The sequence below is a fragment of the Micropterus dolomieu genome, linkage group LG06 (assembly GCF_021292245.1).
Source record: "Micropterus dolomieu isolate WLL.071019.BEF.003 ecotype Adirondacks linkage group LG06, ASM2129224v1, whole genome shotgun sequence".
Classification (NCBI taxonomy): domain Eukaryota; kingdom Metazoa; phylum Chordata; class Actinopteri; order Centrarchiformes; family Centrarchidae; genus Micropterus; species Micropterus dolomieu.
In genome coordinates, this window is record NC_060155.1 from 3,139,671 (window position 1) to 3,166,786 (window position 27,116).

Sequence of the window (27,116 nt, forward strand, 5' to 3'; positions counted from 1 at the left end):
TAAACTTTGTGTGACAAGTCCTTATGTTAAAGGTTCCCATTTATCCCAGTTATGGTCATGGCTCCTCCATTATCATCCTTATGCTATAATAGAGCCCCCACCAGTTTGATCATGGTGGGGGGGGGTCTCAGTATATTTTCCTGCTTTTTTGTCCTTTGCCAGTTTTTTCTGAGTTTTGTATTATTTAGAGGAAGAACAAAGGTCTAAGGTGAAATATCAGATGTTCCCTTTCATCTCAGCCAGCTGAAGGCGCGTGTTGCTGTTTGTGTTAAATTTGATTGGTTGCCTGTGTTACAGTAACAAGAGACAAAGTAAACAAACGTACTGTAGCTACAAGCCACGGGCAGACAAGTAAGGTTGTGACTTGGCTTACGAGTCAAGACGTGATATTGGGTTTGCGACTTCCAGACCAAATTTTAACACTCTGCTTAATTATATAGTAATTTAGAGCATTTAACACTTAATTTCCTGCATTCTGGTGAATTTTCTGTTCACATTTATAGTGGAATTGACACTTTGCAAAGCCCCGCCCCCATTAGTAAGACCGACAAACTGTCTGCGCTGCCACTCTCTATTACTGCACTCCCTGGAGAAATATTGTCCAATTTGTTGGAAAAAGCGATCTCAGAAAGAAGCAAACAGTTTAGCAGTTGCATTATACATTTGAAGGTTGTATTCAGGCTGTGAAATAGATTTGAACCTACCAATCACACAGCACAAGTGAACCGCCGCATCCCTCAACGATTGAGACAAAAGCCAACCATATTAAGGATCAACACTGTTCCTGTACAGCTGGGTAGGGCTCTATTCATTATTACAATCATTAAAAAGCAGAACAGTAGGGCTTTATTAAGTTACATTCAGTAGGAAGTTAACTAGAGTTAGCTAATATTACATTAGGAACAATCCACAGCTGGCATTTTTTTTTAGGTTTCGGAAAGAGAATAAATCGTACTTCTCCTTTCAACCTCTCTGGGTAGCGACTGTAAATATTGTGCCCCAGGAACAGCGTTTGACCATATCTTTGAAAAATACAGCCAAAGAAAGCTAGAAAATGACTCTTTTTGCATTAGTCAATGGAGCACATCCATGGGAGTGTCGGACGTCAGTTAGAGCGAGTCCTATACTGTGCTGTGATTGGCCAGCTGTGTATTCTGGGCGTGGCTTAGGAAAGGGTCAATTGCCGCACAAGACATGTTCATGTGAAGTTAGATAAGGAGACTTAAGCAGGAAAGCTAATGTGGGTCTGTGGTTCTTGTATCATACAGCTGCTGTCTGCTCTGCCTGAACGCTGATGTTTGCTTTATGCAGAATTTGATTGGCTGTATCAAAAAAGATCTCCATCTACACAGACAGATAAAGAAATGGTATTATGGCGATTTAATGCAAAACGTAAAAAATATAAATACATTGCTCCCTTTTTTTTCTGAAAGGAGAAAACAGGTGAAGTGATATACAGAGCGCACATTTATGCTGTTGCAGACAAAAACAATTCAATTTAATTTAAGCTGGACTTTAAATAGTTATAGTCATAATAGAAGTAAAGACGTGTGCCTTAAACTTTGGCATTGTGAAGTAATATGTACTGTTTGATAGGGCAGCACATTGTTCTATGAGCAGAGCTCCCATGTCTGTCTGCAGTGCTGTTAGCTATTGTTAGCTGCTGTTTGCTAACAATCCATCAATCAATCAAAGGATTAAATTAAAGTTGCAAGTTAACTGACATAATACTAATTTCATGGAGACTTATCAACTAGAGCGAAGCACTCATAATAAAATACATATATTTATAATTAGTTCTATATGTTACTACCATTAGTTTACAGTGGGACTATGCCTTGCTTTTGATACTGATTATGCGTCTCTCTCGGTCTCTCTCTCTGTGGGCGTGTCAGGCGTAGTCTGAATGAAAGCCTTCTTTCATAACGTTAAATGCCTCTGTGGTGGTGGCAGTTTAGCTGCTGGTTTGAAGGGGATCAAGGCCTCACAAACTTGTATAGATTACTGTATTGTTTGCTTCATCAAAACTACATTAACAAAATCCAAGTGGCAATGACCAGACATGAAGGGGAGACAAATCCCACGAGAACAGAGAAACCAGAAGAGCACTGCCAGGTTATTAAACACTGAATGAGAACTTTTTTTGAGAAAGTGAAACCGTGAACACCTACGTTGCATTTCCTTTGAGAAAACCTCTTAGCCCACAGTTGCATAAGGAAAGCAGCCAAGGATGCAACAGCTGGAGACTGAAGTGGCTGGTTCAAGAGTCTCACCGGTTCACATTCCCATATTTGTTACCCTTGGGTTTCCTAAACCAAGCTGCTTGATGTTCACTAGATGTGGGGTGTGGTATAATGTGACAGCTGTAAGGTTAAAACAGGTGTGACTGTGTGTAATCAGTGAAGTGTGTTCAATTTTATCTGAGTAAAGTTTCAATTTCATCTCCACAGTTACAAGGTCTCATGTTGCCATCTGAGCTGCACAAGTATCACTAAACCACCTCTACCTCTTCTTTTTCTCTCAGGGAGAATCTGGCCAGTGACATGTACCTCATCTCCCAGATGGACAGCGACCAATATGTGCCAATTGTGACAGTGGCCAACCTGGATCACGTCAAAAAGCTCAGCACCGACGTGGAGCTGATAGTGGACATTTTACGATGTGAGTAAATTGTTGAGTGTTTGCCTCCAAACATTTATTATCCATTTCATGGTTCTACTTGCCGGCTAGAATTTTGAAGTAAAGCAGGACTTTGATGATGTTTGCTTACCTGCTTAGGAGGCTGTATGACAAGACAAACTTACCAGGCAGTGGATTTTTTATCAGCATGTGGTTGGGATTGATTTCCCTGGAGGTTGTTAAAGTGCATTCAGCACTCTTACCTGCTTGTGTTTGATTTATATTCGCACTTAATTTACTACTTAAATGAATCCTGTCTGGCTTAAAGCTGCTCTCTTATTTTATGTCTCAGTGTGCATTGTTAAGAATTGTATATGAAACTGGATAAGATACTGTAAACAAATCACAAGTTATCTGTGCTGTTGTTACTCCTCATGGATTTTTACTTCATCTTTTTCACTGACATTTTAGGCATTCAGGTTAACATGAGTTAACAGTTTGCTGTTAAGCAAAGAGTTCAATGTTAAAAGTTTTAATTCATATTAAAATCTGTGAATGCTTCATTCTGTTATTCCAATCTTAAGCTCTGCCATTGGTCCAAGTGGATGAGAAGGGGGAGAAGGTGCGACCCAATCAGAACCGCTGCATTGTGATCCTCAGAGAGGTTCCTGAGAGCACGCCCATAGAGGTCAGTCAGTGGATGTGCATGGTGTTTGATTTTCACTGTGGCAACATCGAGAGAGTCAACGAAGACTAGGTGTATGATGATTCCACTTTAACTTTCACAGACGGCTCAAGCCCTAAATACCAGCATAACTTACATACATTGAAGGTACCAAACGTCTGGATCATTGATAGTCTATTCACATTTCGTGATAGGTCTTTAATTTACAGTCTTGGTAGGGTTGTGCATTCAAGACAAAATGTGACAGGATTTGGCCATAGAGCTGAAATGAAACTTTTGAAATGAATCCTGAGTCCTAAAACCAAGACAACATTTAGAAAATGAAAAGTGCTGCAAATGCATTACTGGTTATTGCTAATATCGGTACCTTGCACAGTCACTTGGTGATGCATGTGGAGTCTGGAGACCATTTAATTTGCAGAAGACCACCTGTGTTATAGAATCACTTCAATAAACCATGACAGCAAGGTGTGGGGGGTGACAGTGGAGCCCTTCCTGCATTCAGACATCCAAGTTAAACATCTCATCTGTTCCCTACACCTGGTCAGGATTTTAATATGCAGACACACTCCGTCTTCTTCCACTTATGCACCCACAGCTTAGGTTTTGCCTATACGCCACAGTGCATGTGCAGGTTTTAGGAGGTTTAACATTACTCAGAAGCTTTTTTTACAGCAACATCCTGAACTGCTGAGCAGTATCTGCAGAATGTGTATGATATCAGTAACACCCTTAACTGCCTCAGCATGACAGAACATTTTCAGTTGAACTGACTCAGTGTTATCAGCAGCACATTTTCAGCTCCGCAGCATATCAAATAAATCCTTTCTAATAATTATTGTTTAATGTTTTCAACGTTACGGAAACTGCTGTTAATGTTTGTTTTAACTGCAGTAATTCAGAAGAACATTAGTGGAACTGCAGATGGAAGTTTTTTGCTAATTCTCTGCTGAACCTTTGTCATGTTGCAGTTAAATGTTTTTATTCCACATATCTTGACAGCTCCCATGCACCCTTTCAAACCAAGCTGAAATGGCATGTTCACCTGCTTCTGTACTATTTTGTTCGTCTACATTAAATTGTGACAGTTCTAGGAGGAGTCTGACAGCTTTATTCAGATCCAGTGATGAGGTCAAAATCAAGCAATGAAAGCTAGTATTGTTTTTTAATTTATTTTATGTGTACCAACAACCCTGTCTGGCACATACTTAAATTTGTCAGCTGCATGAAGTATTCAGAGCCAACTAAATTATTTACAACATGACTCAGACATAATAATTGACCTTAAGGGTCTGTTGCAAACAAACTGGTTCATGGCACAGCTCTGCATACAACAAACTACATTCTGGTGTTTATTTCTCAGGTGTTTTGTGTTTTGGGTCGCAACATTTTGGATTTTAGACATTTTAGTCCAGTTTTCATTGGGTGGTAGGCACGTTTGTGTAGTTTTAAAAGAAATGGAAACAACAGCCAGTTTTGGGTTCTGTTCTTAAGCAAAACAAACCTGAAGTCTGCAGATATTGGACCTGTAAAAGTCTACTATTATGGTTAATTTGTCATTGAAAATATATTAAATCTTGCACTACCTTTAATGTTTTAACACCAAAAATTAAATCCACTTTCACACAGAATTTAGATTAGATTGAACTTGAACGTCATTATACAGAGCATGGGTACAGTGCTAATGAAATGTAGTTGGCATCTAACCAGAAGTGCAGAAATATTGTGATTTTTATACAGATAAGTACAGTTATGCTGTATCTTACAGTATGTTCAATGGAGTAACAGTATACAGATATTATACAGTATCTGTGAGGATGTTCAAAGAAATCAACAATTGTTGGATGTTTATTAGATAACCATCAGTTTTAGGTCAAACTACACTGAACACTTTTATTTTTGCCCCCATTCATCGTGAGCTGAACTCAAAGATCTAAGACTTTCTCTATGTACACAAAAGGCCTATTTCTCTCAAATATTATTCACAAATCTGTACTATATTGGGGAGTCCGGAGGGGTCTGGAAACCAGTCAGTATTCTGGTGTGACCACCATTTGCCTCACTTAGTGCAACACATCTCCTTCACATAGAGTTGATCAGGTTGTGGAATGTTGGTCCACTCCTCTTCAATGGCTGTGCAAAGTTTCAGTCAGGTCGAAACCTTGATGAGGTCCACGAGCATGCACATGAGCTTCCCACAGACGGTTCCTGACAGTTTGTGCAGAAATTCTTTGGTTCAAACTGATTGTTACAGCAGCTGTCCGGGTGGCTGGTCTCAGGATGTGGAGGTCCTGGGCTGGTGTGGTTACACGTGGTCTGCGTTTGTGAGGCCGGTTGGATGTACCGCCAAATTCTCTGAACCGCCTTTGGAGACGGCTTATGGTAGAGAAATGAACATTCAATTCACGGGCAAATTGTACGCTCCCTCAAAACTTGCAACATCTGTGGCATTGAGCTGTGTGATGGAGCTGCACATTTTCGAGTGGCCTTTTATTGTGGCCAGCTTAAGGCACACCTCAGAGGCCTTTTGTGTACATAGAGGAAATCTGCTTATGATGAATGGGGGCAAAAACAAAAGTGTTGTGTTTATAATTTTGTTGAGTGTAATAGAGACCTTTTCCTGGATACTGAATTTTTTTACTTTTATTTACCAGTGCAAAGCTGCCATTTTCTGTGAAGGTTGTTTTACTGCTTAACTTTTTAAATAACTTCACCTCCTGTTTTGTTTTGCAGGAGGTCGAGGCTCTCTTTAAAGGGGACAACTTACCCAAGTTCATCAACTGTGAATTTGCCTACAATGACAACTGGTTCATCACCTTTGAATCAGAAGCAGATGCACAACAGGTAACAACAACAAGTGAAAACTTAACATGTTTAAGTTATTCTCTTTAAAGTCACAGTGAAACACGAGTTAATGTCTAGACCAGTGGTCAGCAATAGGCGGCCCGCAGGCCAGAACCCGCCCGCCAGCAATAATATCTGGCCTGCGGCGAGATTGTTTTGATAGCAGAAAAATCAAAAATAAATAAATTGATAGCAGCTGGTGCTGACATAGATATCAGTCATGACAGATACAGTTACTCGCACAATCACTTCCTCTTAAGTGATTGTGGCTGCAAAATAAAAGCGCAAGAACATTTATTGCAGCAGTGCTCTATGACGAGTTTATTGAGAGCTTTTACTTTGAAGAGTTCTAAAGGACATTCAAAAGAGTCCCTGGCTTGCTTGACACACCTCTGGGAAGAATGTGGAAAGTTGCGTGGCGCTGCAGAGTGCTCCCAGTTGCAGTAGTGCATAGATCATGCGTAATATTCATCCAGCCAACGATGACGAATGTTCAAAGCCTTTCGGCACCGGAGAGGGAGTGGGGCGGGACTGGCCCGCCACTGGTCGTTCAGTGATTGTTTCCCCTGGTGGGATGAAGTCTGATGCTCCGCATGATCTATGAGAAGATTAATGTCAATAAAGCATGGTGTCAATATTTTAGAGAAGCCCCCCCCCCCAAAATATCACAAATCATGCTTTTAGGGAGCTGATGTCTTATTAGGGGGAGCTATCTCCCCTGGCTCCCCCGTAGTTCACACCCTGATTTTCTCAGGGAAATTAAAATAAGCGTCCATAGATTATGAATGCGGATCAGACGCCGGGCGTACACACTACAACACGTGTCTTATTGTAAGCATGTGCAAAAGTGTCCTTATAATCAAGTAATAAGGAGGGGAAATATACGCAGTTAATTGGACTTGATCTTCGAATCTTCCTAACGGGAGTCCTGCACAGTACCTACTGAGCTAAACATGCACCTGAGTGTACAAGGATTAGAAATAATTTGACTTTGTTCTGGCCCACCATATGATGGCTTGAAACTAATTTGGCCCGATGCCAGACTTATTTGCTGACCCCTGTTCTAGATTGTTGTCCACACACATCCTTCTCACCAGTGCTGTTAGATCAGGAGGGATGAGGGTGAGATGACTAGACTGGACCTCAATGATGTAAATTCGGTTTTTGCTAACTGACATCTTCCATGATATTGCTCTGCTAGCTACTTGTTCAAAGAGCTAATGGTATATGACAGGTGGGGTTAGCTAGTTACTCCAAATAACTTTTGATTTCACACATTTTTGAACAAGATGAGTGATCAAAAATATACTTTTACAGAAAGAGAAAAGAGAGATTTAGCTTATTTTACCTGTGCTTTACATGTCGTTGGCATTACAAGGAATAACTAAACAATTAAACCAAAAGGACACAGGATTATTTATTTCAATGGGTCTTTAAACCCATATTACATTTTCCTTCTTCCATCTCTCAATCCACTTCTTGTACATGGACAGGACTATGTCCCGATTTTCCTCTATTGCTCCTTTTTCCCCCCCTACTGATGTACTGTTTTGTTTTTCCAACATTGTTTTTTTACCCCTTTGAGTGAGTGATCTCTTAGTAATGTGATCATAAAAGATTAGTACCTAGTTGAATCAAGTTATAATTCATATTTGTATTTCACATTTAAAAATCATCCTAATACCTACTTCTGTGCCCTTCACTTTCTCTTGTTACAGGCATATCAGTATCTCCGTGAGGAGGTGAAGACCTTCCAAGGGAAGCCTATTAAGGTAGATTACATTACATTACACTGATCTGAGACTTCTGTCCAAAACGATTTACTATAAGTGCATTTATTATTGTGTGTACTAGTCAAGTCAGACGTATTTCTGTACTGCATTTAAAACATCGTGAGCTGACCAAAGTGCTGTACAAACATGAGAAAACAGGTCGACACAGCAGACAACAAAATCATCATGCATCCAGCCAGAGAGCAAGATAAAATCAATAAGTAATGCAAAGAACTAATAGAACAACCATAATAAAAGGCCAATTAGTAGTAGTAATTTAGGTACATTCATAATATACCAGTGTTTCCCATACATTCATTTATTTGTGGCGGCCTGCCACAATATCAACGCTGACCGCCGCATATTAATTTTAGATTTAAAATCGTATTTGATTGCAGAGCGCTGTAGTGCATTCATGCAGCACACCCTCTCGCTCGTCCCTCTCTCTCTCCCTCATGAACACAGCTGCACAAGTCAGTCCAACACAACGCTGTCAATGTCAGAGACCCAGCTTTAGCCTAGCTAATAAGGAGAGCTAAGTTTAATGTTAGAGTTACAGCTAGGTTTTTTCCAGGCTAGCGCGCCTGGACACCCCCCACCCTCCCTTTGGGCAATTCTTTTATTTTATTGATATCACTGTTAGTTTAGAAACTTGAAGCCACAAAGAACCACATCAAGGTTTTCACCAGAGGACCCACAAATCACAGGTCTTCACTGTTCACAGGTTCATTCAGAGGTTAAGGGATGTATGAAAATTGCCATTAACACCACAGAAGAAAAGCCCGTTTTGCACAGCTACTTCACTTGGCCGGTAACTCGCCACATGCTGTACTAAATGAAAATTAAATTTAGGTCAAAACATTCATTGACCTTTGTCAGGCAGGGGGTGTGCACTGCTAGCACTACTAAGTGTTGGGCAATTGGTTAAGGGCACAAATGCATATTTAATAAGGAGTAATTTTCCAAAGAAATGTAGCCCAACTCCAATATGAAACTGCTGAAAGTATTGTGTATGTGTGCTTCAATGCAACATAAAGAAAAATGTATCCGTGAAAGCTATTTATCAAATTTTCAATCAAAGTTTCATTTTCTTCCTGCTGCTTTTTTGGCTTTGTTTTTTATGCACCTAATTTCCTATAATTTTCACTTTATATTTATGTATACCTTTTATATTTTAGTATATTAAGTTCTTCTTACTTTCACTTGTGAATTCCTACTGAAGATATTTACACAATAAAATAAAATTTAGTTATCTGATTTGTTATTCCTGGTTGCTTAAGCATTTTATGTGTAGAAATTGAAAGTTTGCAATAGACTGAAAGAAATGTAAACTATATCTGTGTTGTGGACTGGTGCTAATCTCCCGCCCTGTTTCTTGCTCTCCACCAGGCGAGGATAAAGGCGAAGGCAATCGCTATCAACACTTTCATGCCAAAGAACGGTTACCGGCCGGTGGAGGTGAACCCGTACGCCCAGCAGCGCTACACATCCTACTACATCCCGCAGGTTTACAGCCCCCAGCAGCAGTTCCCCTTATACAGCCTCATCACGCCGCAGGCGTGGTCCACCACACACAGCTTCATCGACCCCACGCTGGTAAGAATTAGCTCAATTAGCTTTTCGGAAAGTCAAGTCAAGGAAATGGTATTTAATTAGTCAGTCGTGTGTTCAAACAGTACATTAACTACATTTAAAGCCTTAAAGGTCAGCTAAACCTCTCCAAGTACATTTTTTTACCAGTGCTTTTGTTTAACAGATTTATTTTGCATTTTCATTTAACAACTGGACATTCACGTAAACAAAGGAGTAGTTGGCTCACATTTATGGCTTATATTTACATTTCACTGAGTTTGCCATGTATTTATTCACAAGTCAATGTGCATGTGGGTGATGCAATATGCCAAAGATAGTTTGATTTCATCTGATTTATTAAATGTAAATCCTTTTCTTTATGTACACAATATTCTCTTTCGTTGCGTTTCCTACAATGACAACTGGTTCATCACCTTTGAATCAGAAGCAGATGCACAACAGGTAACAACAACAAGTGAAAAGTTAACATGTTAAAGTTATTCTCCTTAAATTCGCAGTGAAACAGGAGTTAATGTCTGGTCGGCAATAGGCGGCCCGCAGGCCAGAACCAGCTATGATGTCAGACCCAGAATAATGTACATGTGTACATATCTGTAACGTTGTTCTTCTATTCCATATTTATATATTTCTACATTTATTTATGTCGACTGTATGTTTGTCTACGTGTAGCACCTTATACAAGGAATTTGCTGTGGTGATGTGTAAAACACTACTTGGCAATAAAGCTCCTTCTGATTTAACTGTTTTAGAGTTTTAAAATCTGTAACTATTTTCACAACTGGCTGTTGTGTTCTGTTTTTGCCTGATGAACACTGGAAAAGTTTCAGATCTTAAAAACATAGGATCCCACAGACATAATGACAGATTTGACCAGTTTTTTGTATTTTAATCTTAAGAACCCACTCACCAGACAATTTAGTCAAGACGCAGGACCACACACTGAGCATTTATACAAAACTTTGAGAGTGGCAGCTCCGGAAACTTGCATGATCGAGTGACTTCAGATATAAACAAACATGGAGGCAGGCTGTCGTTGTCAGCTAGTTGGACTTGTGTTTGTTAGGTTTTCCACAGAAAAACAATAAGGGAATTAAACTGTGAATTCATGGCTGAGAAGAGGGAATCAGCATGATTTGTACATTTTGTAGTGCGAGCAAATACTCAACGCGCTGGTGACGCTTCCCAGTCAGCTCACTCTCATTGGCTGTTGCAGGTTTCTGATCAGAGGCCCCCTGATTTCCTGGCCCCCAGGAAGTGCTTCATGCTTTGAAGCCAAACAACTGGCCAAACAAGCAGCTGTAAAACAGTGGATACATTATTTTGAGCATCACAGTCCCCACAACATGATCAGAATTTGATCTGTTCAATCAATAACATTTGGAAAGTCTAGAAGAGTCGCACGATTATCATTTTACCCTCCATTCAAGTTAGAGGCGGGCTGAATGGTAAGTTAACCTGATCGGCCAGCAGACATAAACACAACGGAACATATAGCACCACCCTAGCGTTTTGGCAGGGGTGTAATTGCAGAGCGACGCAGACACGTATCCCAAAGGACAGCGTTTATCTCGCCCTCCCCCACCTGTCTTAAAACATAAGCTGTTTGTCAATGCATAATTTATTGAGTTGTTTGAAGTTTTATGTTTGAATTTTAACGCAAAGAAAATGCTTCCCAGAATAGGTTGGTTTAGATACTGTATTTCTTCTTAAACAAATGTTCAGTATAAAAAAAACAACTTGAAACGTTTGGTCCAAAAAGGTCTTTAAGTCACTTTCCTCCTGCAGCCATGTCTCACTGCCAACACACATAATTTTATTACCTAAATATGTCATTTTCACTTCCTGTTAATGTAGCTGAAGAATCTGTTTTCTGTTAACCAGGTTGCACCATTTCACAACAACCAGTTCATGAATGGATTTACCACGTCACACAGTTTCAAACCAACAACGTCCCCCCTCACTGTCAGACACTTCTCACCCAGGAACAGGTGTGTATCTGTGGCTTCTCAGGTGCTAATACGGGATGAATATGAATCGCAACTAAAACAGCACCCATCATATATATATATTTCAAGTTTCTGAAATGCTTTCTAATCTGATATCTGTGAAGATTCTCAGTCATCCAGGTCATAGTTATCCAAAGAAGGTTAAAGTTGCCCTTGACTTTAAACTTCTTTGGATTTCTAATCTGATATATATTGTTGATTCCAGTTGTGAAATCTTCCTTTGAACATCAAAAAATGACACTGTTATCGTTCACGTCACACTTGTTGAGCTAAATGTCCCTGTTTTCTGCAGGAATCACAGTAAACCTCACTTGAGGCCGACCATCCCCACAACAGACCGCAGCACCGGACTTCTGGACAACCCGGGCCTCTTTCCCAGTTTCCCCAGCGAGAGACTCAACGGGGTCCGCAGCAGTCCGCCGACGCGACCCCCCACCAGCCAGCCCAGAACCAGGTTACCCTCCACTGCAGCCTTCCCCCGCAGGGACACCGTGGGCACAGGGCGCGTGACCGAGCCCACAACCACAGACTACTCCCTGGGTATCGGCCGAGGAAGGTACGGCACTGCTCCAATGCATAAGTACTATCGTGTGCCACTAAACTCTGCTGTGGCTCAATAATGGTACTGTCCTGTCCTGATAATAAAGGTTTGGAAAGTTTGAAAATGTATGTCAAAATATTCAACCAACTGTGACACATGTCAACTTAAATATTCAGATCTTTGCATCTGATAGTTAACTGATGTACACTTAACCAGGAGGATAAACAACTGTCATTTAAATTACATCGAGCATCAGTACCTGCAAATTGAAACAGTAGGGCATTAAATTTAGAGAATGAACATGAAAGTGATTGTCATAATTCATTTTTACCCACAATAAAAACATGCTGTCAGTGATCACATTGTCCATACACGTTGGCAAAAGCTTTTAGCTTCACCGAAGTAAAGGAACCAACTTTATTTAAACTGATTCTCACTATGCCTGCATGACTTGTTTCTTCAGCCAAGCTGGGCAGAAAATGTATGGATAACCATTTAGAGATAGCTAACAGATAAAGGCCCTTTTTCTTCGATTTGCTTATTCAAAAATATTTGAATATCCTCCAATAGGAGTCCCATGTGTTTGGGGGGAAAAAACGGTTTAAAGCTAGTATCATCCATCAATTTTCAACCTGTAAAACTGGGGAACATTGATCTTAAAATCAATTCAAACTTTGTTCAGAAAAAAGCATGCAGGCATGATTGCCAGCTATAAGCTGTGTAGTAACACCTACTTTAGCCATATGCAGTTTATTTTATGATATGAATGGGGGGGGGAGACAATCTTCCACCATGGAATAAAACCCCAGATATCTCAACAAAATAGAGCTTTTCAGCAGTAGCTCTGCTGTTCCTCTGCATCAATAGTGGAGCTTAGATCTAGCTTTGTCTTTTGTCAGTCTGAGATGTTAACTTCAGGCCATAACAACAATAAGTAGTAGTAGTAGTAATTTAGCTGACTGTTAAATCAAAGGATGTGAATAATCTAAAATGTACATAAGGTGGTGTTGGGTAGATTTTGTTTTCTTTACTTTGCTCAAGGTGAGGCCATTGTTTCAGGTAGAATGGATGTTTGTAAATGTAAGTGTTCTCTTTCTTAAAGGAAAAATATTTCTGCTTCTAGGAAAAAGAGGGACGAAAAGTTTACAGTAAGTAACTTTTTTGATGTTCTCCTAATGTAACTGTATTTCTGTCTTGAAATGATATGGCTTTGGGATGCTTTACATTTGTTTGAATGCGGCTTTTCTTTTTAAGGGTAGGATTAATATAAAGGAAACAATGAAAGATGTCAGCTCTTGCAGAGCTGCTGGCAGACGCCAGACGCTAGTCTGTCACTATTGCTCTAGTTTGACTTTGTGTTTGTGTTGTCAAGGTTGTTTTTCTTTCCCCTCCTCTTGTACGTTTTGTGCTGACTGTGTTTGTTGCCGTCATGTAGAGAGTGACGCCTCAGTCGCCGCCGCCTCCTCCCAAACCCCCGTCTCCGAGCTTTGAGCTGGGTCTCTCCAGCTTTCCTCCCCTGCCCGGAGCAGCCGGCCAGCTGAAGACTGACGACGTGTTCGACAACCGGCTGGCCAGCAGTGTAGTTGTCGGAACCACCAAGGAACGGGTAAGGACTCATCCAGATTTTATTACATGCTGTACAGATTCATACATTATTCAGCCCTCAGCGTGCTGCTGTAAACTTACTACTGTTATTTAAACTCTCCCACACATTATTGTTACTTCACTAGATCAGTTTCAGCTTTTTAGTCCAACAACCTTCTGTACCCAAGGTCAGTTTACAGTGTGAACCGGTGTTTGTTTCATACTACTACTAGCTACTAATAATTAGAAATATGCAAATTGTCCAAAAGTCTTGTTTTTTTTCACACTATCTTTCACAGGTCAGTTACAGAGTGGGATTCCTTAGCTACCAGAATTCTGTTTAAAAGTGTTGGCATCTTGCCTGTTAAAGAGCACCTCTGCTTATGTGGGAAGTAACATTTTTATCACAAATCGGTTATAGCAATAAAGCTTATTTGTGTAGTACTAAAATTAGGTTAAATTAAGTCATTTGCAAAAAAAAGATTATGGCCCAAATAGTGTGCTGTTGAGCCGCAGGTGATATTTCTTCACCTTGGTATCACTACATTTACTACAAAATTCACAGATAGTCTCCTAGATAATTTGTCTTCCCTGTTTCCAGCTGAAAACTCCTACGCTTTCAGGAAATTGTGTCAAAAACTGTAGAGGGTGCATTGCATAGCACATACAATGTTTTATTGGGGGTGAGGGGTGGAGCTGGTCAGCTTGCTTTAATACCTCACTTTAAATCTCTTTTTTATTTTATTTTATTTTTTTTTATTGCAGAATGTAAGTGTTGATTCCAGTACTGGAGGGGTTCTCTCTCCAGTAGGCCCCAAAGAGCCAATTCGGTCCTCCACCTCCCCGATGCCCACAAGCTTCCAGCCCTCGCCGACCACCCCTACCCCGGCCTCAGCCCCGACCCTCACCCCAGCCGCCGGCCCACCACACAGTCCTGCTCCCTCCCTCCCAGCAGCGTAAGAACCACACTGACAGTGTTGAATCTGAGATGTATCGCAGGGTCTGTAAGTAGATTTTTATCTGCTACAGTAGGGCAGCACATGTTGGGTTTTTTTTTTTATTCAGTGTCTGACTTGGTAAACTTTTTTTTTTTTTTTTAAGTTTGTGCATACTACAAGTATAGTAGCCAATGACATTTAAGGAAACAACGAACAATGATCGGGCAAGTGACTTATGAGGAGTGTAAGAATTAGGACAGTACCTCTATCACAAATATCCATGCGAGTGAGGCTTCCTTCACTTCACTTGAAACGCTTATTTACCTCTTCTGCCTGAGTCTACCTGGTTCCTGCATTTTCTTCTCAATTCTCAATGTTATTACTGGGGTTCTTCAAACAATACTTCTTATTCAGAAGTATAACGAATGCTGTGTTATTTACAGCCTCAGTTGTACTGCACTACTGAATCACATCTAAAACCGCACCCGTCAAGTCTCGTGTTTTACCTGTAGTACTTGAAAGCAGAAGCAGTTGCAGCATCTGGTTCATGAGTAGTTCAGCCAAATATGAGTATTCACTCAGGTTATTTCAGGACAGGACTAGGATTATAAAACATTATAGTCAGCAGGAAAAAGCATCAAGAGATGAATCACTGCAGGCTTATGTGCATTGACACTAGGGCTGCAGCTAACGATGATTTTAGTATTCAAAGCTTCTATAGATGATTTCAACGATTCATTGATGCGTCGTTTAAGAAGTACTTTTGCTTGGTGGCGGCACCCCCTGGTAACGGGATCAGCTGTGCACGTTTATAGGTGATATTTATCGGTCCTTTCACACATTCATAGTGTGTCATACATGTACAGCAAACATCAGACCAACAGTCCGAGTGGCGTTCTCACTACGTGACTGATCGGTGACGGGGGGTCTCACACTACACGAGCTGACAGTGGCTGTGTCACCACGTTTTGTCAAGAAAACACACGTGAAATGTGAAACGGGAAATGACCTGATCCTGCACACGAAACAGCTGTTTGTTATTATAAAGATGGCAATTATCAAGACAAAGAATATAGTTGAAAGGATGGATTAGCACACGCAGGAAGCAGGGATTGTCTGAGCTACAGAGAGAGCTGGAGGGCAGTTAAAAGGTGCAGCTCCCAGACACCCAGTTAACTCCTGACTGTGAGGTTCCAACTCACGGCCCAAAAAAGAGAACAACAAACGCACGTGCACATTTTCATCTGAGGACTGCAGCTTACTTTGGCTTCAACTCAACAATCAATCATGATTTCAGTTAAATGCTAAAGTTGCTGTTACTATTACCTTGTCTGTGGTCCACTGGCAGAACACCAGCTGCTTTCTGATCCCGCGCCGTCGTGCTGTTCCCGAGGCAACATAAGTTTCGTTTTACGGTGGACGGATGGTAACATTACAGAGTTGTTTTCTTTAGCTTGAAATAATCCCAGACTTTGGACACTTTCTTCTTTGTCCTTCGCTATTTTCTCTCTCCATCATAACACGTCGTGTTCACAGTGTAAGCACGATGTGTGACAGTAATAAATGTCCCTGTGAAACACTGTGCTGTATTAGTTATATGAATTAATCTGTTTAATCGATGAATCGTTTCAGCCCTAATTGACACATCATGATATGACACTGTCTTGTGCCCCAGTAAAGTGGCAACTTGATGCTTTTCTTTGACTGCTACTTTGTTGATTTGTACTGTGCATCCGGTGTACGCTCCAGGCATCACTGAGCGACACATTCGGCACGTGTTGCCCTCGTAGCAATAGACTTTTCTCTGTCCTTTAGATTTTTGCCCTGTTCGACCAATGCAGCTTTTGTCGCACGTTATTACTCTGACAGACACACTTCTTAAGTGCTTTTATTGTGTACGTGTCAGTCCTGTTGCTCAAATTAAGCTGTTTGTGTTTATTTCAGGGAGGTGAAGGTGACGGAGGTGAAGCCGAAGGAGGTGCAGTTGTCTGTGGAGCGAGTTCCTGGAACTCTGTCTACTGCGAGCAAATCGGTGCAAGTCAACGGTGCTGCAACAGTCAGTATTGATTTTTTTTTTTCCTTTTTCTCCCCCTCCCTCATCTCAGTCCTTTTTAATGCTTACCCCCTCTCAATCTCAGCATGAACAAAAGAGGTTAAACTATTGGCTTGCCTTAATTCAGCACCTTCTCATATTGATTATAATAACAGATAAGTCAATAATAATAATATAATAATCTTTATTTGTAGAGCACTTTTCAAAAACAAGTTACAACGTGCTTTAACAAGTGTAAAGACAATAATACAAAAACAATACAAGATATAAGCATGAAAACATTGAAAAGACTAAAATACAGATAAATATAAAATTAGTAAAATAGAATATAATAAAAGGGATAAAATAAAGTCAAATTAGATCGAGACTCTGGAACAGACAGCAGACCTCTGCCCGAGGATCTCAAGGTATGTGCTGGTGCGTATGGGACTAAAAGGTCAGAAATATAACAAGGCGAGAGGCCATGAAGAGCTTTAAAAGTGATCAATAGAATTTTAAAGTCAATTCTAAAAAATACTGGGAGCCAGTGTAATGAAGCTAAAATAGGAGTAATGTGGTCATATTTCTTTGTTCTGGTTAAAAGCCTGGCAGCTGAGTTCTGGACAGTCTGGAGTCGATCAATAGATTTTTGGGTTAAACAGGTGAAAAGGCTGTTGCAATAATCCAGGCGTGATGAGATGAAGGCGTGTAAAATGGTCTCGGTGTCCTTTAAAAGTTAACATAGATCGAATTTTTGCTATATTTCTAAGTTGATAAAAACATGATTGAACAAGCTTTGTGGTGTGCTGCTCAAAATTTAAATTACTATCAAACCAAACGCCAAGGTATGTAGGTGTTAACAAACTATTGACACAAAGGTGTTTCTGCTGTTGGATTGAACCTTTAGATGAGCATTGTGCAGGCGTGGTGCTGAATATTTAATGACTTGTTAATGTTTTCCTGCCAGGAGCTGAGAAAGCCTTCCTACGCTGAGATCTGTCAGCGGGTAAAGGACTCTCCGACATTACAGCAACCCCTGACCCCCAAGGAAGCCAAGCCAGCCTGCGCTGCCCCCACAGGCGAGGAGAGGAAGTGCGCTGATGCCTCATCCCCTGCAGGGGAAGCTAAGGCCAGAGAGACATACCCCCCCTCCTCCAAAACTGGCTCGGCGGCCGGCACTCCGGGCAGATCCCTGAGGGAGGCCCGAAGACCGGCCGGGCGGTGGGCCTCCCCGCCCCCACACCCAGGGAAAACCCCCAGCAAAGATCCTCACCATACCCCACCCAAGTCTCCACAGTAGGGCGCCTCCCTGCCCCTTATTGAGTCCTCCAACTCCCCCCACTGCACTCCACAGATGCGTTTAAAAAAAGGAAATATAAGTCAGGGCTACTCAATACTTATATCCCAGAATCACCAGTCAGAAACAAGCATAGAGGACGCCTTCTTTTCTGGATCAGGGCTTGCAGACAAAAAGCACTTTACTGTGCATGTAGAGCACCGTTTCATTCTTTTTATTCTATTTATTTGCTTTTTACATTTTTTTTTATTTTTCTATTTCTCCTTTTCTCTTTTTGCTTTACATACTTGTGTCAGCCTATAAGTTGGCACAGACAACACTGAAATTTATTCATTCTGTCCAAATGGCCTTGTGGGATTAAATTAGTCTTGTGTTGCGAGGCAGCATGGCATTGTTGGAAGCCACCCCAGTGGATGATGGTGTGTACAACAGACTCCACCATGTGTGGTTCTCATAGCGAGGGGTTTGTTTGCATGTTGAGTGGCACTGTTGTGCAACTTTATGTAGCTTAATTAGGGGTCATAATTAGCAGATGTGTTTTTTAATATATATTCACATCCATATGCAAGACTTAACATCTAAATCTCATCGCAACAAGACTCTGATCCTTGGTTTACATCACCTCAAAGTTGATTTAATTTTTCTGTAGATTTATTTACACTAGATGACTTTTGTTTGTTAATGTTTTTTCAGCAGCTCAGCTTTGTTGACTATCAGAACAGTTACTGCTGGTAGTGGCTGGGTGTCGTCTCAGTGTTTCTTCCTCTGATCATTTTTCTCTGTAAAGAATCACTTCCCTCTGCTGTTTTGTGGTTTTAACACTGCTAACTGGCTAGCTATACATTCGTAGCGTGTGTCTAATGGCTGATGTGAGATTGTTGCTTTTTTTTTTTTGGCATCAGACGGGGAGGGAGTGTAGATATCTGCAACCAAAACTTGGCCTGAAGACAAGTTAGGCATATTGAGGCCTGTTGTTGGTCAAATGTGTCCATTTGAAAGTTCGTTAAAGTTCGTTTTTTTTTGTTGTTGTTGTTTTTTCAGTTGCTCCCAGTATGTGTGAAGGCAATGAGTCGGGGAAGCTAGATTTTCTTGGCATTATGTTCTCGTGGAAAGCAGAGCAAGCTTTCACAACTGCAATGCTCTCCTCCCATTTCCTATTTAAAAACTGTGGAATGAAAATCAGCAGGGCACATACTGTCAAAGGAAGAGGGAGGAAGGATTTTAGGCTGACAAATTTAAAATCCAGTTGTGACTTTAAATCAGCAGTTCGGTTCACTCTGGATGTGAGGAAACGCTGGTGAGCTGCGATTAGGAAGGAGGAAATTAACACTAGCTGCCATTCAGATGCTCAGCAAAGCCACGTCACTTTACCACTGTGACAGGTAACTGTCATCAGGACGAGGCGTACTTCTGAATATCTGCCCAGACAGTGTGACTCTTAAAAAAAAAAAAAAAAAAAAAAAAAAAAAAAGCCCAAAAATGCACCAAAAGGGGCACAAGTTCAGAGTGAGGTCTCTACTTCTTTCTTCTGGAAATGGTGCTAGACGTTGCATCCTGGAATCTGTTTCTACAGCTCATCTGATACTGTATGAAGAAAAACTAGATTTACATCAGTAGAACTTTATTTGCACCATTATGTGTTTTGTCAGACTCGGAGGGGCAAATGTAAATGGTCATACCTGAAGCAAAAAAGGGAGTTGATCCTTAAAGTCAAGGGGAGAAAAAACAAGCAAATTCAGTAAAGGTTTTCTGGGACCCTGCATCACCCTCGCTGTTGACACAATCGCTGAAGCCTTTTGTTTTGGTTGTTCTGCCTGCAGCATCACATGACTTTACACAGTTGTCCAGCTTGTTATTATTTGACAGCTCGTTATAGATGCTATTATTAATTTTTTTTTTTTTTTCTTCTGCTGAATGAGTTTGTGCTCGTATAGGCATGCAGTGTTTGGGATTTTGGCCTCTAGTTCTGTCTCAATGAGGATTTTCATTAAAAGTGCTTAATACGGAAAGTGACACGGTTGAATAGACCTAGAATATAAACTAAAACTAAACAGGTGAAGGTATATAATTGAGTTATTTTCGAATGTAGTTTGCCATGTTGGAGTGTGAAAAATTTTGTTGGGAGTCTCGTTTGGGGGCTCGTGAACCCTTTTTTAAAAATGTAATACTTAAACAAATAGTTAACAGGCAGACAAGAGCAGGCGGGTGAGTGCGATCAGGGAAACTGTCGTGTCAAATCCATCCTCGGGGTGAAGATGGATCAGCTCCTCCTTTTTCCTCGATGTCAAGTCTTTACCACAAGGGTTGTTTGTTGTTTTGTTTTTCTGTCAGCATGCTCTTTGTCGGTTTCTTCAAATTCGAGTTTGCACACTTTGATCTGTCTTGAGTTTAAAACTGTTTGTTAAAAAAACTGGGAAAGATTGACCCCGGCACACGATCCTCCTTCCTGCTTCACTCCTGTGGGATAAATTGCACCTGAGTTAAAGGGTAAGTTCGCTATTTTTCAACCTGGACCCTATTTACCCATGTTGGTTTTATTAACAGTCGCTATATCGCTCTTGTCAAAGCCACCGGACTCCCTTGACCATAATTGTGTGAATTTGGTGTTTTTAAAGAGTTAAAAACACAAAATTACACAAAATAACAGATTGAGGAAGCAATAGACCAGAGAGGTAAAATTACATTTTTGTCAAGGGAGTCTGGTGACTTTGAGAACAATGTAGCTGCTTCTAGACTGTTTCTGGTTAAACAAAAAGGATCTTAGTCTTTAAATAAAGGTCTATCTGGCCCTGTTTCGCTGCTCGTTCAGTACTGGACAACTTTCAAAAAATGTTGCTCCTAATAGTCACGCAGACACAAAAACATGGGGAAATAGAGTCCAGGTTGCATAATCTCAAACTTACCCTTTAAATTTAAAGCACAGAGTAAAAGAAAACTTTTTACATCTTTTACTCACCTTGGTTCAGGATGGTTCAGGCTTCATGGGACTTAATTGAGCAACATTTCAGATGACAGCTGTTTTGTGGAACATTTGTATTCTGCCGTTCGAGTGTAGAAGCAAGAATTCAGATGCAGGGGTGAAGCTTGTTGGTCAGATTTTTGTTCAGTTTCAGCTTTGGTTGGGAAGTCTGTCTACTGTAGCAGCCACTTTGGCAGATAACCAACCTAGTCTTGGATGTTTTACTGGATTCTAAAAGAGTAATTGGCTGGCGAAATGTTAAATGATTGGTCTAAAAGTTTTGAGATTACAGCTGTATGATTAAAACTGCAATTATGAAATGTCACAAAATTGAGTTTTTTGGGGACGTAACAGACTTGAAGTGAGTTTTCCTCCCAGCTCATCAGTCGTGTGCTCGGGTTAATCTTTTTTTTTTGAGTTATCACCTCAGATGCAAAACACCCTTAAAAACAAAAAACCACTGTACTATACACAATCTGTTTGGGGGAAACCTACATGATGTGGGACCTCGCACGTCTCACCAAAGTCTTCCTGCAACAAGAAGCATTCTGGGTAAATCCCACTAAGAGAATACTGGAGAAGGGAAAGCTTCATTAAAAAGCATGTACTCCTGCTCAGAGCTGCTTTTGATTTGGACACTAAATCTGGAGTTTGCTAGGAAAAAAAAAAAAAATGATAAATATAATTTTGGATTTTTTGAAGGACTAAGATGCACTTGGATGGGTTTTTTTTTTTTTTCAGTGGTGAGAATGGTAAGAGATGACAATGTACCATATCCACTTATTTATAAACCAATGCTGTTTATTCCATGAGAAATATCAAGTTTTGTTTGTTTTATTTTTTATGGAGAAGAAAAATGAATAGAGATGCATCGAGGTCTCTACACGCAAAATGTAAAAGAATTTCCATCCAGTGTTTGAGAAACTTGAATTTTATTTAAACTTGAAAAATGACTTTGCCTTAACTTTTATACAAGACAAGCATAGAGTTTATTTCTTTTCAACAACAAAAAAAATCCCCGAAAATGTTAACAAAGCGTGACGCGTGCAAAATATTTAGTCGTGCTGGACGTCACAGGTCTTGCTGAGAGAGAGTTCAAAACTAGCAGCATTTTCTTTCTTTTCCCTTCTTTTGTTTTTTGTAAAATGTATGAAAAATAATCTTTTTGATTGATTTCCTGTTTAATAGTTTTGAGGTTGTGTATTTTGGGGGGAAAAATATAAACCTTGTAAATGCAAAACTAGTCAATACTGTATTAAATTTGTGCACTTTGAAGTGTGTGCGTTGCTTGTACAGTTGTAAATACTCAGAAAAATATATGAGGTACCTTAAAATACTATAAAAATATATTGATCTTGTTCAACTATTAATGTCGCTTTCGAGCTGGATGTAGGATATAAAAAACTTAATGTTGTGCTATGTTTATTTTTTTTTTTAGTTTGGGTGTTTGAACTCTGCTCTCCTCGGCGGGAGGGGGCAGGTTGTCTGATTGTAAATTTTTATTGTTTTTGTTGTCGTTAATTCCATTTTCCGTACCTGTGTGGTCGGATGTACCTGGGTTTACAGGCGCGCCCTTAACCTTAACCCCTCCACCCCCACTGTGCACTAATTGGAAGCCTGAGGTACTGACAAGCATCTTATTAATGAACCTTTACAAAGCTGCGTGTCCACCAACATCCTCTTTAAAGCTCTAGCTTCTTTTTCTGTTTTACGCTGGAAATGATTACTTTTTCCAGACATTTGGGCTTTTTTTTCTGAGCACAGGGATCTAGACATTTAAATACTGAAGCAAAAAACACTACATGCCAGATGTCTAGCTGGCACTGTGCAACAGCAGTAGGCAAAGTATAGATCTAACAGAAGCTACAGTAAAATGTATTAAATAAAAATTTCAGGAGGAAGTAGCCTCATGTAGACCATGACACTAATACTCAACATCAATATAAAATGATGATTAGGACAACTTAACAGTATATAATCAAACTGCATTGTGTCCATGTGAGGTGGTCAGCATGACTAGACAATATCTAATGTTAGACAGTATTAATAGGACGATAGTGAGCTGAAGTTCTGCCTCTATTTAAGATTGATCATAGCATGATAATGTGTTTTCTCATCAAGGGTTTTCTTTTGATGGTTTTGTTGAAAGGCTAAAACGTATTTGTGCGTTTCTGTCCGTATTCAAAGGTAGGTGATTATCTTTTACTGCACTGGATGTTGACATTGTCATTGAAGGAGTAGTTAAAACATTCTGGGAAATACGCTTACTACTTTAAGAGTGAGAGAAGAAGATCAAAATGTCAGGTCTCGACGGTGCTAGAGGCAGGATGTGGTTAACTTGGCGTAGTACAAAAGACAAGAAAGAGGGGAAACAGTTATCGTGGCTTTGTTCACAGTTTAGAGGCGCTGGTAGATACATTTTTAAACACATTAACACACATCTGCTTAATATGTTCAGAAACATAAATGTAAAAAACTATTTGTGGTTTTTATTTTTGTAACGGGCACAACTTTGAGACGAAATCCTGCAAGTAACTCCCACTAAAATCACAAATGTTTGTTTTTACATTGCTGTTTGTTTATGGAGTAAATAAACAAGATTGCATCTTGATGCTAAGCTAACCACGTCATGACTCCAGCTCTGTGCTTACCGTACACACGTATAAGTGGTATCGTAAAGTGGACTTACTTAATGCTGGAACTAGGAACAATCAATTTGGTCAATTCTAAAAAGCTAAGACTCATGGGAGAAATTGATGTTTAATGCTGGTAGATTAGAGTTTATCTTTGTTGATACAGGGCATTTAAATGTCCTGTACAGTCTTCACTTGGTGCTCTCAAGCCGTGCTGGTATGGATCGGGTGTAATTGTCCTGGTGTCCCATTTTGGATCGGCCAGTTTAGGCTCTGTGCAGAAGCTGTTGCTGCTTTCTCTTATGGACAGAAGAACTTGTTTTAGCCACCAAAGGTTAAAGTCGAGGGCAACTGGACTTGGTTGAAGATACTGGAAGACGTTTCGTCCCTCATCCAAAGGACTTCTTCATTTCTGACTGACTGGCAGGGAAACTCAGCTATTTAACCTCAGTGGGGTCGTTGGCCCGGGTCATCGATACTGCTGCAGTCTACTTACATCTGAAGGACAGAGGACACTCGTTTGAGGACCGCCAGGTGCACATTTTAGACAGACAAGATGGATGGTTTGAAAGAGGTGTCAAGGAAGTATCTACACCAGGGTTGAGAAGCCGTCATTGAACAGGGGAGGGGGTCTACGCCACCACTTATCCCCCACTTACAATGCTGTCCTTTCATCACTTCCCAGGAAACTCAACAAGCGTAACCTATTGGCCTCAGGTGAAGATGCCAACGATGGCCGTTCAGTCTCGGCCACAGGTAGCCTTAACGACTGTAACGACTGTCGTCACAGCAACAAGGAACAATAACGAACCAGCGGTATCGATGACCCGGGCCAACGACCCCACTGAGGTTAAATAGCTGAGTTTCCCTGCCAGTCAGTCAGAACTGAAGAAGTCCTTTGGGTGAGGGACGAAAAGTCCAGTTGCCCTCGACTTTAACCTTTGGTGGGTAACTATGACCTGGATGACTGAGAATCTTCATAGACAACTTGTTTTAGCTTTTCATACAGGCCGATGAAAGAAACAGTCTCTGGCAAAAAACAAAATGAAAAAACTAGAGGAACAGAAATAAAACAAAATCGGGCAGGACTTCTCTCTATATTAGCACGACACATCGGCGCACTGATGTCTGTATGATCATACCTTTCATTATGAGCTGCACTACCTCTAGCCAGCAAAAAAGAGCGATGCCTGATGGACACGTCCCAGTTTTGTGCTTCAAGTCGATCTGATGCCTGTGAAAAATGTCAAACTGAGCACAGTGAAGCACATTTGAGAACATTCATACCTTCAATTTGCGCAGCACACAACACTTGAGGTGGGAGATCGTTATCTGCCTGCGAGTTGACGAGTTTTAGGCCCTTGGATTGTAAACTTTTGGCGACACAATGGGGTCATGTTTCTAGCTGCAGGTTGAGTTTAAAGGTTCCTCACCCGAGTGTCAATGCAGGTACAAGTTGAAACGAGCACTCAAAGCGTTGAAACCTGCTCAGTGTTGTCCTTTCTTCCTTCTGATTTATATGTATGAGGTTTCTTAATGTTCTTCAGCTTTCATGACTTCCTCTCCTGAGAAATAAATGTACAAATAATTTTCTTTTGGGCTTAATTTCTTTTCTTTTTGGGGAGTTGGGGAGAGAAGCAGAGGCTCAACTGGAATCACAGTCAAGTTTTTTTGTTTTTTTTACATTTGTTTTCAGAGCGGGTTTTCTGTCATACAGCTCATTAACATGTGCAGGTTGAGATGTCTGTTTAAACCATTTGATCACACGTGGACTGCATTTTGATGTGGCAAAGAAAACCAATAACTGTGCCATTATACAACTGTTGTTTTTGTCTTGACTGGGCAGTTTAACCCTGTACATAGCTGAGCGCTTGCCATCTCGGGCTTTTGTTTTTTTTCTTCTTTGTGTTTAATTTTAAGATGTGATTTTCTTCTTACTAAAAGTCCATCAAAGACTTCTCACATCTGGAGAAGTCTACAATGTGATACCACTGACTGTTGGAGCGGTTTCCGTGCGTTGTAACTTGCGGTCGAGGCATGTTTGACCTCAAACCTTGAGACGTAAACACAGACGGTGATTACAAACTGGGCATCCCTGAACTGTGAATGTGTGCATGTGTGGAATAAATAAGTGTACCACCCAGAAATCCAGACTGATGCAAAGATGACTCTTTCACAAGTGCGGTACCTCAGACTGGGATGGTACCGCTTTCGAAGGGACCTCTCATTTTGGAGGCCGCAAGTTCTGCACGTCTCTCCTGCATCGCCGGCATTAACACAAACACTCACATTGTGGCGTTTTGAGGAGCTCCTTTTTCTCATGGACTTCTACATGGAGCGTCGCACCTCATATCAGCCGCCTCAGCTCTCCCTCTGCTCCTTCTTGTTCGCCCGTTTTGACAGTGCCATTGTTTTTGGTTTTTTTCCCCCAAGGGTTGCATCGTGTCGTAAAAACAGACCCCTCGTGGTTGTGTTTGTTTTTCAAAGATATAATAACAAATGCACACCAACTGACTGGAAAAAGACTGAATCTCTTTATCAACTCACTGTGGTTTACTCATTAACACTTACCATGCTACGCTAACAGCTGTGGACAATCGATGACTCCGTCGTGTTGGGGTTTGGACAAATAATTTTGCCTAACGACACCTTTAACAGATGTGGAACGGAAAAAGAGGGCTTCTTTTTTGTTTAGGTTTTTCTCTTTTTGTTTTTTTGGTCTATTCTTCCATCGAGACTGGAATCAAGCGTACATGTCAGCTATAGATAATTTAAGTTACTCTGTGTCATGATGTAAAACTGTCTAATTTGGAGAAAAAAATGTAGCTTACTGAAAAATAAAGATTTAGGCACTGTTGAGGAGCCACTGTCTTTTTTTTTTTTTTCTTTTTTTTTTTGCCTTTTCATGAGCAGTTCTGTGAAAAATTTGCACATTTTCTTGCCAATTTCATTAGTTTTATACTATTTAGAAATTAATACTCAGCATACCGTAAAACTAGCACGGACTTTTATTTGCTTTAATCACTGAACTCACCCGGCCTGTATTTGGGACAAGCCTTTAAAACATGAGACAGAAGGAATTGTAAAGACGGATATCAAGCTATCAGACTCTTAAACTCTAATTCATCCTCAGCACTGCTCCAGTGATAGTTTATTTCTGTTAACCATTTTTCATAATTGATTCTTTATTAATGTATACTGCTCAAAAAAATAAACAACACAATGTAACTCCAAGTCAATCACACTCCTGTGAAATCAAACTGTCCACTTAGGAAGCAACACTGATTGACAATCAATTTCACATGCTGTTGTGCAAATGGAATAGACAGCAGGTGGAAATTATAGGCAATTAGCAAGACACCCCCACTAAAGGAGTGGTTCTGCAGGTGGTGACCACAGACCACTTCTCAGTTCCTATGCTTCCTGGCTGATGTTTTGGTCACTTTTGAACGCTGGCGGTGCTTTCACTCTAGTGGTAGCATGAGACGGAGTCTACAACCCACACAAGTGGCTCAGGTAGTGCAGCTCATCCAGGATGGCACATCAATGCGAGCTGTGGCAAGAAGGTTTGCTGTGTCTGTCAGCGTAGTGTCCAGAGCACGGAGGCGCTACC

The 27,116-nt window shown here is 40.6% G+C and overlaps 2 protein-coding genes across 5 annotated transcripts in view; both read left to right on the plus strand.

The window, feature by feature from the left end:
* The window catches only part of LOC123972849 (la-related protein 4B-like), a 49,101-nt gene extending 25,606 nt beyond the window's left edge, over positions 1-23,495 (plus strand). Inside the window, exons 6-17 of one of the 2 annotated variants that reach the window (XM_046052562.1) lie at positions 2,525-2,661; positions 3,204-3,307; positions 6,038-6,148; positions 7,867-7,920; positions 9,310-9,516; positions 11,395-11,501; positions 11,812-12,075; positions 13,163-13,208; positions 13,496-13,666; positions 14,410-14,600; positions 16,527-16,638; positions 17,582-23,495. In XM_046052562.1, the coding sequence (XP_045908518.1) occupies positions 2,525-2,661; positions 3,204-3,307; positions 6,038-6,148; positions 7,867-7,920; positions 9,310-9,516; positions 11,395-11,501; positions 11,812-12,075; positions 13,163-13,208; positions 13,496-13,666; positions 14,410-14,600; positions 16,527-16,638; positions 17,582-17,914 (1,837 nt within the window). In that variant the 3' untranslated portion in view covers positions 17,915-23,495. The remainder of the gene's footprint in view (positions 1-2,524; positions 2,662-3,203; positions 3,308-6,037; positions 6,149-7,866; positions 7,921-9,309; positions 9,517-11,394; positions 11,502-11,811; positions 12,076-13,162; positions 13,209-13,495; positions 13,667-14,409; positions 14,601-16,526; positions 16,639-17,581) is intronic. The other variant, XM_046052563.1, reaches the window with a different exon arrangement.
* Positions 1-27,116, plus strand: part of LOC123972848 (disco-interacting protein 2 homolog C) — a 459,676-nt gene that overhangs the window by 185,072 nt on the left and 247,488 nt on the right. The gene's annotated exons all lie outside the window — the stretch shown is intronic.